Genomic DNA, 14,854 nt, shown 5'->3' with positions numbered 1-14,854 from the left:
TGTACATGATAATTCAGAAATGAATTATTTTTAAAAATTAATTTAAAATATTTTTAATTTTTTTAATACAGCAGTGGAATAACTATACATGATCATTCAGAAATGATTTTTAAAAAATTTTAAAATCTTCCCCCTTTAAAAAAATTACGTTTAAAAAAAAATTTAATAGAGCAGTGGATTAACTGTACATGATAATTCAGAAATTATATTTTTAAAAATTAAATTTTTAATTTTTATTTTTTAATTTTTTTTTTAATTTTAGTTTTTTAATACAGCAGTGGATTAACTGTACATGATAATTCAGAAATGAATTATTTAAAAAAATTAATTTTAAAATATTTTTAATTTTTTAATACAGCAGTGGAATAACTATACATGATCATTCAGAAATGATTTCTAAAAAATTTTAAAATCTTCCCCCTTTAAAAAAAAATAAGTTTGAAAAAAAATTAATAGAGCAGTGGATTAACTGTACAAGATAATTCAGAAATGAATTTTTTAAAATTAAATTTTAAATTCAATGTTTTAAATTTAATATTTTTAATAGAGCAGTGGATTAACTATGTGATAATTCAGAAATGAATTTTAAAAAATTAAATTTAAAATTTTTTAATTTAATTTTTAATAGAGCAGTGAATTAACTGTACATGATCATTCAGAAATTAATTTTTAATTTTTAAAAATTTAAATTAATTTTTTTCGATAGAACAGTCGATTAACTCTACATGACAACTCAGAAATGAAATAATTTGTATTTTTGCTTACACTGATAGGTTTTTGTGGTGTCCTTTTTAATGATATCTCTAAAATGAACGATGGGACTGGGCTGAAATGTTTTTGGGCTTTGACTTTTCTCCCTCTGCTGAGAACGTTTTGTTTTCTGTGTGAATTTCTCCTCCCTGCCCCAGATCAGGGCCAGATGCTGCTGCACTTTTGGTGATGTTTTAAAAGGACTTCTCACAGAAACTCCCTGTGGTTTTCTCACTTGCCTCAAGTCCTATTTATTTGGTTTGGTTTAGAGAAGAGAAACCCCAGGATTTTGTAATATCCTGGAGTCATTGCTCACAGGGGGGGAATTTAACCCTTCCCTAGCTGCCTTTGCTTTCTGCTGTGGCAAAGGGCTCCACTTCCTTCCTGCAGGGATTTTGGGACCCCATTGTAGGATTTTGTGGGTTTGTGTGGTATTTCTGTAGTAATTTTTTTTTTATTTCTGGAGTATTTTTGTGGATTTCTGTAATATTTTTTTATTTCTGTAATATTTTTATTGATTTCTGTAGTATTTTTGTAGTATTTTGTGGCTTTTTGCAGTATTTTTGTGGTATCTGTGTAGTATTTCTGTAGTATTTTTATGGATTCCTGTAGTATTTTTGTCATATTTTGTGGGTTTGTGTAGTCTTTTTTGTGGATTTCTGTAGTATTTTTCTGGATTTCTATAGTATTTTTGTAGTATTTTGTGGCTTTCTGTAGTATTTTTGTGGTATCTGTGTAGTATTTCTGCAGTATTTTTTTATTTCTGTAGTATTTTTATGGATTTCTGTAGTATTTTTGTAGTATTTTGTGGGTTTGTGTAGTATTTTTCTAGCATTTTGTGGATTTGTGTTCTTTAGTAAAGAAAATTAAAAATTTTTCATTTCTAGAGTTTTAACATCTCCCCTCTTGTTTGAATGATGAATACTGTATTGATAACATTTTTAATTATTTGATTGAATTTTATATTTTATTTATTATTTAATAAAAATTGATAATACTATAAATTTTAATACTTATAAAGGAACTTAAAGTTTATCTTTTTTATGAAATTATATACATTTTATATGAATATATAAAGATGGATGAAATACAAAGGTTGTAATTTTTGCGTAATTTATATTTGTATGGCTGGTTTTTTTCTTTGTGGGGTGGTTAGTGTTTTTTTTGTACTTGACAGAGTTTTCTATTTTTTATTGACATTTACTTAGATTTTTGTATTTGTTAAAATACAAGTAAACATATGGTGTTTGTAGGGATTGGAGGATTTTTTTGTTTTGGAAGTGAAGAATAGGTTTTGATAATATAATATAATATAATATAATATAATATAATATAATATAATATAATATAATATAATATAATATAATATAATATAATATAATATAATATAATATAATATAATATAATATAATATAATATAATATAATATGATATAATATAATATGATATAATATGATATAATAATATAATATAAATTATATTATATTGTAATGTAATATAAAATGTTATAGACTATTATAATCCATAATGCAACATATAAAATATTATAGAATATTATAACAAGTAATACAATAGATAATAAAATATTGTATATTAGGTAGAATATTATGTCATAGAATTAAATATTGGTTAAATTTCTTTTGTAAAATTGCATAGGGATGTGTAAGGTGATGGTGAATGGTGGTGGAAGATGCTCTGAGGGAGGGCTGGGTCCTGCTCCTGGAGCTCAGGGCCACAATTCCCTCCCCAGCTCAGTGGGAAATTCCTGATCCTGTTCCCTTTATGGGAGTGAAATCCCCAAAATCTGTCCCAGGAACCCGTGGAGCTTTCCAAGGAAAAGATTCTCCTTTATTTACTCCCCCCTCAAACAATGGGCTCCAATTGTGTTTGTAGTTGTGTTAATGAGAGCAGTTAATTAGGAGAAGGAGCAGGTCTCCTCTCAGCCCCAAACAATGCACAATACCTCGCCCGTGATTATTTTCAGGAAATAACACCAGAATTGCAGCTATTCATCCTGACTCCTCTTCTGCAGGAGAACAGGGAAGCCAAGTCATTTCCTCTCCTTCCAGCAGGATTTGCTTTGCTCTGCTCTCAGGCCTCAGCCCCGCAGTCCTGCAGGATCCTCTGCTTCTGCTCGGGACTTTTTGCCTCAGTTTTGGACTTCCTGCCTAAGGAGAGCTCAACTAAAAAGATTCATTTTATTTTGTTAAAAATCCTGACTCTGCACTGAGGCTGAGCCACTCCAGCCTTGACCACTGCAGATTTGGGGCTTTGTAAATGTCAATCCCAAACTGGTTTGGATTGGGAGGGTGCTTAAATCCCATCCCATCCCATCCCATCCCATCCCATCCCATCCCATCCCATCCCATCCCATCCCATCCCATCCCATCCCATCCCATCCCAATCCCATCCCAATCCCATCCCATCCCATCCCATCCCAGGGACACTCCCACTGTCCCAGGTGCTCCAGCCTGGCCTTGGGCACTGCCAGGGATCCAGGGGCAGCCCCAGCTGCTCTGGGAATTCTATTCCAGGGCCTGCCCACCCTGCCAGCCGGGAATTTCTTTCCAATATCCCAATATCTAAATCTACCTTTTATCACTTCCAGCCATTCCCTGTGTGCTGTCCCTCCATCCTTGTCCCCAGTCCCTCTGCAGCTCTCCTGGAGCCCCTCCAGGCCCTGCCAGGGGCTCTGAGCTCTCCCTGGATCCTTCTCCTCTCCAGGTGAACATTCCTAATTCTGTCTTTCCTCAAATCTCTCTAACAAAAAAATAAAAATGGAAAAACAATCTAATAATTCATAATAATGATATAATTTCCCCCAATTCCTCAGGCCAGGAATGTGCTGGAATGTGGGACCACTTCACCTTCAGGCAGAAGTTTGACCACTTCTTCCTTTGAACTGCTTTACTTTCCAACACCCAAATTCTCTTGTGGAAATGGAGGCTTTTCCCAAAACATCTTTCACGTTTGTGCCTTTTTTGGCAGATACTATTTCACCAACTGGCACGGGACCAGCGAGAGCGAGCCCTCGGTGTGGAGGCACTCCCCCAGGAGGGCCAAGGCCTATGACAAGAAGCTGGCCCCTGAGGGGACCCCCATCCTGGATGCCAATTCCCTGGAATACATGTTTGCACAGGTTGGAGTTGTCTCTGATGCTGTATTCCCATAAATAACATTTTTATGGGATTTTTGTCCCATAAAAAGTGTGGGATTTTGCTTTAAAAGCCTCTTTTTAAGCTCCTAAAATACACATCCTGTTAGTGCTGGAAGGGGTTTTCTTTTTGCTGCTGCCTGGTGGAGAGGAGAGGATTTGCTGCATGAAGAAACTCTCCCAAACAGGGTTTTATTTTTAGAGCTATTTTCTTTTACAGTGAATTATTTGTGTTTCTAAACACTGTCAGTCACCTTTTGTGGGACATTTGCACAGAGCTGGGGCTGGAGAGGAGCAGCAGAGAGGGAAATCTGCCAGGGCTGGGTCCTTTTAGTGAGGTGTTTTTACTGGGTGCTGTTAAAGATTGATAAACGTTTACTGATAACCCCGTGGTGATAAAGATTGATAACCTCACTGCAGTTTTGCTCTCCTCTTGTGCCTTCCAAAGGATTTTTCAACCCAGAAGCTATCAGGTTTCAACAGAAAAATGGGAAAATTCAGGTTGATCAAAGAGCAAATTGAATGCAGGGAGGAAATCCCATTTACTGTTGATCCTGAGTAGAATTCCTGCAGGATTTTCACACTGGGAACCACAAGGAAAGAGAATTCCAGTGAAACATTAAAGCAACCTGGCACAGAAATGTCTTTGATAACCAAACACCTTCCAGGCAGTCCCAGAGCAAGGCTTGCCTTGGAGATGCATCCTGGAGGCTTTGGATGGGAAGGGCAGGCATAAAGCAGAGGCACAAAGTTGGTTTTGTGGAGCAGAAAATAAATATTGAAGGTACTAAAAGGGGCCAGGGGTGGTGATTTCTGTAGTTAATTTTTAAAAAGTGAATTTTTGGTGGGCTGATGTATAAAAGAAGGGGAGGAGGTTCCAGCTTCTCCCTGCCCAAGGATCCTGGGATGAATTCCTGGCTCAGGAACAAATCTGGGAAAGACCAACTGGATAATTTGGTTTTTTTTGTTCTGTTAAGGGCCAGTATGACCTAGTGAAGGGCCTGGCACCCATCCGAGATCCCAAAAACGACCAGGAGGTCCATGAGATTGAGAATGAGTGTCTGGGGATGGCTGTCCTGGCCATCTCCCACGATGCCATCAAGAAAAACGTGAAGCTGCCAGAGCTTCCCAAGGACATCAGGTGAGCTGGGATCCATCCTGTGTCCCTGCTGGCTCTGCTGCTCTCCCAGGAGGAATTTAATTTAATTGAATTTAATTTAATCCCTTGCTTCTCCTCCCAGTTACAAGCATTATATCCCCGAGACTCTGAACAGGACCATCAGGCAGAGGAATTTCTTGACCAGGATTCGGATCAATAACGTGTTCAAGCATTTCCTGAAGGAGTTCAACAACAAAACCATCTGCAACAACAGCGTCTCCCCTCGCGACCTGAAGGTGAAATATTTATCCACCATGGAGGTCCTGACCAAATATTACGGGGCAGAGATCTTTGAGACCTCGTTTCTGCTGATTTCTGCCGAGAACGAGATGAACAAATTCAACTGCGGAGACAACGAGAAGTACGAGGTGATGGTGACGGGGAACAACGGCATTCAGTGGAGGCTCAAGCCAAGTGTGAGTACCCTGAGGAAGGGGAGTGAAAGGGGATTTTGGGACATAACAGCTGCTGAAAGATGGTTGTGGTCTTCAGCCACTGCAGAGCAGCTTGCTGTTGGAGGGGCTTTTGTAGATCACAGGATTATCCAGGCTGGAAGGAGCTCAGGGAGTTCAGCCCAACCCCTTGTTAGGCTCAGTTTGGAGACCAGAGCAGGCTCAGGACTTTTATCCAAGGCTGGATGCTGGACAAGCTCTGTGGGCAGCCCTTTTACCAGGAAAATGGAGGGCTCTGTGAAAAACATTCCAGAATTAAATAGATTTATTCTATCCATTAGAATACATTATATTCTACATATTATATTATTATTCTATAAATATTAATTTCATAATCCATATTATAATTCTATTCTAATTAATAATTAATCTATTTCATTATTCTAAAATTAATTTTAGGTTTAGAGTAAATGTATTAGAATACATTATATTCTATATTTTATATTCTGTAATTTATATTATTTTTATAGTTTATATAATTATTCTATCCTATAATTCTAATAATAAATAGTTTATATTACTATTCTAGAATGAATTTTTGGTTTATAGTAAATATATTACATTATATTCTAAATTTTACTCTAAAATTTATATTTTGTAATTTATATAATAAATATCCTAGAATTCTAATTAATGAATAATTATTTTATATTCTTATTCTGTAATTTGTATTAATTTTATAATTTATACAATAATGCCAGTCTATAATTCTAACTAATAAATAATTAATTTATATTGCTATTCTGGAATGAATTTTTGGTTTAGAGTAAAACCACTGTGCTAAACATGTTTTAACTAAAGCTTTTATCCCAAATTCATTTGCAGCCTGTCCAGACAGAGAAAGAGAAGAAGAAAAAATCCGATGGCAAAACCAAAAAGGAGGAAGAGAGGCACAAACTTCGGGAGACGTGGAACAACTTCTCCTACTTCCCTGAGATCACCCACATCGTCATCAAGGAGGCCACAGTCAGCATCAACAAGCAGGACAACAAGAGGATGGTGAGGGCACACTCAGGGTTTGAGTTTGGAATTCACACACAGGGTTTGAGTTTGGAATTCACACACAGGGTTTGAGTTTGGAATTCACACACAGGGTTTGAGTTTGGAATTCACACTCAGGGTTTGAGTTTGGAATTCACACACAGGGTTTGAGTTTGGAGCTCACACACAGGGTTTGAACTTGGAATTCACACACAGGGTTTGAACTTGGAATTCACACACAGGATTTGAACAATGAAATTCACACACAGGGTTTGAATTTGGAATTCACACACAGGGTTTGAATTTGGAGCTCACACACAGGGTTTGAACTTGAAATTCACACACAGGGTTTGAACTTGAAATTCACACACAGGGTTTGAATTTGGAATTCACACACAGGGTTTGAACTTGAAATTCACACACAGGATTTGAATTTGGAATTCACACACAGTATTTGAACTTGGAATTCACACACAGAATTTGAACTTGAAATTCACACACAGGATTTGAACTTGAAATTCACACACAGAATTTGAATTTGGAGCTCACACACAGGATTTGAATTTGGAATTCACACACAGGGTTTGAATTTGGAATTCACACACAGGATTTGAATTTGAAATTCACACACAGAATTTGTCCCTTCCCTTGAGGGAACCTGAGCTTGAGTCCCTGCTGAATCATTTAATTCCCTGCTGGATCATTCAATTCCCTGTACCTGGGTTTAATTCCCTGGTGGATAATTTAATTCCCTGGTGGATCACTTAATTCCCTTCTGGATCACTTAATTCCCTGATAGATCATTCAATTCCCTGGTGAATCATGTAATTCCCTGATAGATCATTCAATTCCCTCATAGATCATTTAATTCCCTCATAGATCATTCAATTCCCTGCTGGATCACTTAATTCCCTGGTGGATAATTTAATTCCCTCACAGATCATTGAATTCCCTGCTGTATCATTGAATTCCCTGCTGGATCACTTAATTCCCTGATAGATCATTTAGTTCCCTGTTAGATCATTCAATTCCCTGCTGGATCATTCAATTCCCTGCTGGATCACTTAATTCCCTGATGGATAATTTAATTCCCTCATAGATCATTCAATTCCCTGCTGGATCATTTAATTCCCTGGTGAATCATTTCCCTGGTGGATTGCTTCATTCCCTGGTGGATCCCTTCCCTTCCATGGGGAGCTGGGGTTGGGCACAAGGTGACAACTGAGGGACATTTTGAGTGTAAATAACACTAAATGTGCTGGCCTTGACACTGGGCACAGCAAAAATGGTGTTCAAAGTGCAGCTGTGTCCACACTGGCACAGAATTTTTCTCAAAATTCAAAATCCCAAATCCCATGAGGAATTGCTGAATTAGTGACAGTGGAGCCAGGACAGGGAGGGCAGGGAATGACCATTAAATCCCAACATTCCAGGGATGTTCCAGCATTCCTGGTGTCCAGACACCAATATTTTATAATATAGTATATTACTAATATATTGTATCAGTAATAATGCCTTGTGCACTTCACTGTGTGCAGCCAATGATCAATGAGACCATCAAAGAAGTTTTTACTGTCCAAAAAGGAGGGAAAGATGTGGGAAATGGATTTTAAAAGATTTCAAAACCTGACAGAAAGCTCACACAGTTTTGTAGATCTGTGTGCAAACTCTGAGATAAAGTGTGCTGACTTAGGAATGCCATGGAATAAAGATGACATTGTTGAGAGAGAGATTGAACTGGAAATAAGTTTCAACAAGTTTCAAAAGATGGCCTTGCAAAAACACCAGATATTTTAGAGAATTAGAGCTGTGGAAGATGCATTGTAGCAGGACCACGTGGGGAAAAAATAAAGGTGATGGGTGTTAAATATAGGTAAAAATATAGGTAAAAATATAGGTAAAAATATAGGTAAAAATATAGGTGATTGGTGTTAAATACAGGTAAAAATATAGGTAAAAATGTAGGTGATTGGTGTTAAATACAGGTAAAAATATAGGTAAAAATGTAGGTGATTGGTGTTAAATGGAAGTAAAAATATAGGTAAAATATAGGTGATGGGTGTTAAATATAGGTAAAAAGATAGGTAAAATATAGGTAAAAATATAGGTGATTGGTGTTAGAACTATTAGCAGTATTGTGTGGTAACAGCTAATTTAAAAAACATTTATGAAGTGTTGTAACCAGGAAATAAGTTCTGATAGAGTGGTGTAGAGTTTTACATCTCGTGTCTCACCCTTCAAGGAAACTGATAATGAAATGAAATATTTTAAAACGTTTTTTTAAAAAAAACCTTTTTTGTTGGGTGATTGCATCTTTGTTGTTGCTCTTTTCTTTGAGCCTTCTTGGGAGTGAAAATTGCAGGAATTTTAGTGTTTTTTCTGCTTTGTTGCCATTCAATTCGAGAACCTTCACTTAGGAGCAGGAATGAGCTGGTCCTACACATGATGTCAAGGTTTGGGAGAAAACTTTAAAATGTTTTTAAACCTCAGTTGTCTGGAGGATCTCAACACCAGCCTGACATCTCCTTGAACAGTCTGAGGTGGGAGAGGGAGTTTTGCTATTTTTAAATTGAGATTTTGAATCCCTGCTCCAGATTCTACAATTCCTGACCAAAGAAAGAGAAAATTGCTGCAGAAGAGCAACACTTCTGCATGTTCTCAGGCTCTGCAACAACAAAAAAAAGCCATAATTTGGGCTTTGATTGCATCTTTGTTGTTGCTCTTTTCTTTGAGCCTTCCTGGGAGTGAAAATTCCAGGAATTTTAGCTTTTTTCTGCTTTGTTGCTGTTCGATTTGAGAACCTTCACTAGGAGCAGGAATGAGCTGGTCCTACACATGATGGCAAGGTTTTGGGAGAAAACAAAAGCGCCATAATTTGAGTTTTGATTGCATCTTTGTTGCTGCTCTGTTCTTCGAGCCTTCCTGGGAGTGAAAATTCCAGGAATTTTTGGCTTTTTTCTGCTTTGTTGCCGTTCAATTCAAGAACCTTCACCAGGAGCAGGAATGAGGTGGTCCCACACATGATGCCGAGGTTTTGGGAGAAACGTGAGCCCTTTTTGAGGCTGCTTTGTGTGTGCTCTGTGCTGGCAGGAGCTGCGGCTGGGCTCGCACGCCGAGGCGCTCTCCTTCACCTCGCTGGTGGATGGCTACTTCAGGCTGACTGCAGATGCCCACCACTACCTGTGCACCGACGTGGCTCCCCCCCTCATCCAGCACAACATCAGCAACGGCTGCCACGGCCCCATCTGGTCAGTCCCTCTCACTCTGGGGTTATGGGTCAGGCCCTCTGCATTTTCAGGGGTTTTTGGGCCCATCTGGTCAGTCTGTTCTGCATTTTGGGGTTATGGGTCAGTCCCTCTGCATTTTGGGGTTATGGGTCAGTCCCTCTGCATTTTGGGGTTATGGGTCCATCTGGTCAGTCCCTCTCATTTTGAGCTTTGTGGATCCATCTGGTCATTGCATTTTGGGGTTATGGGTCAGTCCCTCTGCATTTTGGGGTTTGTGGGCCCATCTGCTCAGTCCCTCTGAATTTTGTGGCCTATCTGGTCAGTCTCTCTCATTTTGGGGTTTATGGGTCAGTCCCTCAGCATTTCAGGGGGTTTTGGGCCCATCTGCTCAGTCCCTCTGCAGTTTGGGGTTTGTGGATCCATCTGCTCAGTCCCTCTGCATTTTCAGGGGTTTTTGGGCCCATCTGCTCAGTCCCTCTGCATTTTGGGGTTTGTGAATCCATCAGGTCAGTCCCTCTCATTTTGGGGTTATGGGTCAGTCCCTCTGCACTTTGGGGTTTGTGGATCCATCGGGTCAGTCCCTCTGCATTTTCAGGGGTTATGGGCCCATCTGCTCAGTCCCTTCTTCATTTTGGGGTTTATGGGTCAGTCCCTCTGCATTTTGGGGCCCATCTGGTCAGTCCCTCTCATTTTGGGGTTATGGGTCAGTCCCTCTGCATTTTGGGGTTATGGACCCATCTGGTCAGTCCCTTCTTCATTTTGGGGCCCATCTGGTCAGTCCCTCTGCATTTTGGGGTTTTTGGGCCCATCTGCTCAGTGCCTTCTTCATTTTGGGGTTTGTGAGTCAGTCCCTCTGCATTTTTGGGTTTGTGGGCCTGTCTGGTCAGTCCCTCAGCATTTCAGGGGTTTTTGGGCCCATCTGGTCAGTCTGTTCTGTATTTTGGGGTTATGGGTCAGCACCTCTGCATTTTCAGGGGTTATGGGCCCAGTCTGGTCAGTCCCTCTCATTTTGGGGTTATGGGTCAGTCCCTCTGCATTTTCAGGGGTTATGAGCCCATCTGCTCAGTCCCTTCTTCATTTTGGGTTTTATGGGTCAGTCCCTCTGCATTTTGGGGCCCATCTGGTCAGTCCCTCTCATTTTGGGGTTATGGGTCAGTCCCTCTGCATTTTCAGGGGTTTTGGGCCCATCTGCTCAGTCCCTCTGCATTTTTGGGTTTGTGGGCCTGTCTGGTCAGTCCCTCAGCATTTCAGGGGTTTTTGGGCCCATCTGGTCAGTCCCTCTGATTTCAGGGGTTTATGAGCCCAATCTGGTCAGTCTCTTCTGCAGTTCAGGGTTTGTGGGCCCATCTGGTCAGTCCTTCCTGTATTTTGGGGTTATGGGTCAGTCCCTCTGCATTTTGGGGTTTGTGGGTGAGTCCCTCTGCATTTTGGGGTTTGTGGGCTTGTCTGCTCAGTCCCTCTGCATTTTCAGGAGTCTAATTTTGATAATTCCTCTCACGGTGAATGTGGGGTTTGGGTGGGTGGTGGTTACCAAAACTTCATTTTGTTAAAGCAAAAAAATCAGTGTTTATCTCCTTGCTCATCTATAAACTCAGTGTTTCTGCACTAAAGGAGTGTTCCAGGAGTTTTCTCCATGAACACGTGGGAATATTTTAGGTAGAGAGTGGAAATGTCTCCACACTCCCCCCAGGAGTCCCTGGATGGATGAACAAAGCCTTGGGTTTTCAAACACCTAAAGGAATTCTCTTCCCTCCACTCACCTTTGTGGCTTTTCCCTTTATTGGGAAAATTTTGATTCTTATTTATTATTTTATTTATTTAAATTTATTGTTTTTATTTTATTATTATTCCCTTTATTATTATTTATTTATTATTCCCTTTATTGTTATTTATTTATTGCCTCTGTTTATTTCCCTCTGTTTATTTCCCTCTGTTTATTTCCCTCTGTTTATTTCCCTCTGTTTATTTCCCTCTGTTTATTTCCCTCTATTTATTTCCCTCTATTTCCCTCTATTTCCCTCTATTTATTTCCCTTTATTTGCCTTTATTTGCCTTTATTCCCTTTATTCAAGCTGCAAACTGTAGAAATGCAGGAGTTCACCTGCACAGTGTTGGATGCAGAATTCCCTTTATTAAATCCTCCCTCCCTTGCCCTGTGCAGCCCAGTGTGAGCCATGCACCCTTAAATCCTACTTTAATAATAACATAAATATTTCTAAGTTGCTCCTACCCCCCAAACAGAGGCTTGCTGTCATATTCCATCCCAAAACCAGATTTTTGGCTGCTGCCTGGCTGTTTTTCCTCACTGCCCTTTCCCTTGCAGCACGGAATATGCCATCAACAAGCTGAGGCAGGAGGGCAACGAGGTGGGCATGTACGTGCTGAGGTGGAGCTGCACCAACTTCAACCACATCCTGATGACTGTGACGTGTCTGGAGGGCTCAGAGGTACAGGCAGCTGCCATTCCCAGCTGGAATCTGCTCCCTGCCACCCCTGGGCATGGGGTTTGTCCTCAGGGCACTCACCCTGAGCTCTGGGCAGGGAATTGGCTTTTTTTCCCAGCCCTTTGTGCTGTCTCTCCAAATGGGATTAATTAAATCCAGAACAGCTCCATTCCTCAATCAGATTGTGCAGGAGCATGATAAAAATGAAGCATTTTAAACTCATGACACAGAGAATTTGTCACTTCACCTTGCCTTGAGCATGGTTCAGCTTCCCTGGAGCCTCTTTGGGATGGATTTAATTCCCTTGATGGATTTTATTCCCACACTGGGCTCAGCTGGAAGCCTGCAGCTGACTTGGTGGTTTGGGAGGATATTTAAAGTGTTCACACAAGAATAATTATAAATAATAAATTAAATAATGCATAATAAATAATAATAAATAAATGATAACATAAATCCTTTCCTTAGCAAGAAAAGGTCATGGAATCAGTGGTGAATCAGGAAGGGATATTTGATATTGGGTTTATCTCTTATAGATATTAAAAAAAAATATGATCAGCTCTCTCTTTTAACAGTGAAACAAGACAGGAATTTTGTCTTGGAAAAGAGGGAGGGGGGAGGTGACCCAAAGCTGCAGAGGGCAGACCCTGAGAGCTCCTGGGATGGGGAAGTTCAGGAGTTCAGCCCTTCCCCAGTGAAACTGCAGGATCTCAACACCAGCCTGACATCTCCTTGAACAGTCTGGGGTGGGAGTTTTGCTATTTTTAAATTGAGATGTTGAAACCCTGCTCCAGATTCTGCAATTCCTGACCAAAGAAAGAGAAAATTGCTGCAGAAGAGCAGCACTTCTGCATTTTCTCAGGCTCTGCAACAACAACAAAAGCGCCATAATTTGGGCTTTGATTGCATCTTTATGTTGTCGCTGTTTTCTTTGAGCCTTCCTGGGAGTGAAAATTGCAGGAATTTTTGGGGTTTTTTCTGCTTTGTTGCAGTTTGATTAGAGGAGCAGGGGCTGAGCTGGTGCCACATGTGATGCCAAGGTTTTGGGAAGCTTTGGTAGCTTTACAACAATTCCTTCTCTCCAGTGAACCAATTTCCTTTCTTTTCCCTCCAACCCCAGGTGATGAATAACTCAGGCCCCTACAAGAACTTCCAGATCGAGGTGAAGAAAGGGGGGTACTTCCTGCATGGCTCCAACAAATCCTTTGCATCCTTGAAAGACCTCATGGATCACCTGAAGGGACAGATCCTGCGGACAGACAACATCAGCTTCACCCTGAAGAGGTGCTGCCAGCCCCGACCCAGAGGTAGCCTGGCCTTGCAGGCTTTTGTTGTTGCAAGGGAGCAATCTCCAGACTCTTTTAGTGTCTTTTTAGTGCTCTATCCTGGTGTGAAGCTCTTAAAAAAATAATTTAAAGATTTTTCTTTCTCTGGGAAGTTTTGTCAGATGCCATGGGCAGGTTTGAGGAGGGGAAAAGAGGGTTGGGACCTGCTGGGTTTGCTCTCACTGTGAGCTGCTGTTTAATAACTCATCTGCAGCAGGCAGCAGGGAAGGGTTTTGGTCCCAAAACTGATGTCCTGAAGAGGCTGGTGGCAGGAAATCATCTGTGAGGTGCCATGTGAGGGACAATGGGGCAGTTGTTGGGTGCTGCCAGCACTCTCTGGAGCTGTTTGCTATGAACTCTGAGAGCCTTGCAGCTGAGTTTGGTGGGAGAGGAAGCACAGTGGGGTGATTGTGCTGAGCTGATAATGGTTTCCTGTGAGCAGGGCAGTAACTGAGCCACATCAATCACCTGCTGCTCTGGGGCTGTGGGAGAGGCCCTGAGCTGCTCACACTCTGCACCAAGAACGTGCCATGGTCTGCAGCAGGGGCACGTCGCACTTCTGGGATTTTGGTTTCATTGTAATGGCTGGATTGGGGATAAAATGACATTAAAAGGGTCAGGGAGTTGAGTGCCCACTTCAGCTTCTCCCTGGCTTTAGTTGCAGCAGGATTCCCTGCATGTTCCCTGTTCTGTCCCTTCCCTGGTGGGTTTTTCCTTCTTTTTGAGTATTTAATCAGATATTGATGAAGAAGTGCAGGGCATGCAGGACTGGAGCAGGGTGTGATGATTCCTGGTGATTCCAGAATTCCAGATGATGATTTAGCCCCAGTGCCAGGTTCTGCTCACAGCAGGAGGAAGCCCAGCTGGCCACACACGTCCCAGTCCCAGTAAATAATGCCAGGAAGGCAGAATTCATGTGCAGAACCTCTGGATCTGCCCTGCAGCAGTGGGAAGTGGATTTTTTGTGGCCCAGCTGGCCACACACATCCCAGTCCCAGTAAATAATGCCAGGAAGGCAGAATTCATGTGCAGAACCTCTGGATCTGCCCTGCAGCACTGGGAAGTGGATTTTTGAGTCTGTTCTGCTCATTCCCCATTGTCCAGCTCAGTTCCAGTGCCCTGGGAGCACTGTTGGTGCTTCCCAGAGTAGAGGGAGTTTGGAAGGAGGTGAGGAGGAAATGAGGCTCCCCCTTGCACACTGCAGAGGGGATGGCCCTGCTGCAGGAGGGGTGGGGATGTGTTATCCCATTTTATTCCATGTACAGCACAGGTATTTTATCTTTCAATCTTTGTGCAGAAAACTCTGTTCAGTTGTTCAAAATCCCCCTGATCTGGCTGATAATAACTCTGTGTTTAAAATAT

At 41.0% G+C, this 14,854-nt stretch overlaps 1 protein-coding gene across 3 annotated transcripts in view; it reads left to right on the top strand.

The window, feature by feature from the left end:
- Positions 1-14,854, top strand: part of JAK1 (Janus kinase 1) — a 52,087-nt gene that overhangs the window by 26,491 nt on the left and 10,742 nt on the right. For all 3 annotated transcript variants that reach the window (XM_064429141.1, XM_064429139.1, XM_064429140.1), the window contains exons 5-11: positions 3,739-3,889; positions 4,882-5,045; positions 5,146-5,479; positions 6,341-6,514; positions 9,587-9,744; positions 12,047-12,170; positions 13,288-13,474. In XM_064429141.1, coding sequence (XP_064285211.1) covers positions 3,739-3,889; positions 4,882-5,045; positions 5,146-5,479; positions 6,341-6,514; positions 9,587-9,744; positions 12,047-12,170; positions 13,288-13,474 — 1,292 coding nt within the window. The remainder of the gene's footprint in view (positions 1-3,738; positions 3,890-4,881; positions 5,046-5,145; positions 5,480-6,340; positions 6,515-9,586; positions 9,745-12,046; positions 12,171-13,287; positions 13,475-14,854) is intronic.

This window comes from Passer domesticus, chromosome 7, assembly GCF_036417665.1.
Source record: "Passer domesticus isolate bPasDom1 chromosome 7, bPasDom1.hap1, whole genome shotgun sequence".
Taxonomy (NCBI): Eukaryota; Metazoa; Chordata; class Aves; order Passeriformes; family Passeridae; genus Passer; species Passer domesticus.
Note: the sequence above shows the minus strand (reverse complement) of the source record. Positions and strands in the feature narration are given on the sequence as shown.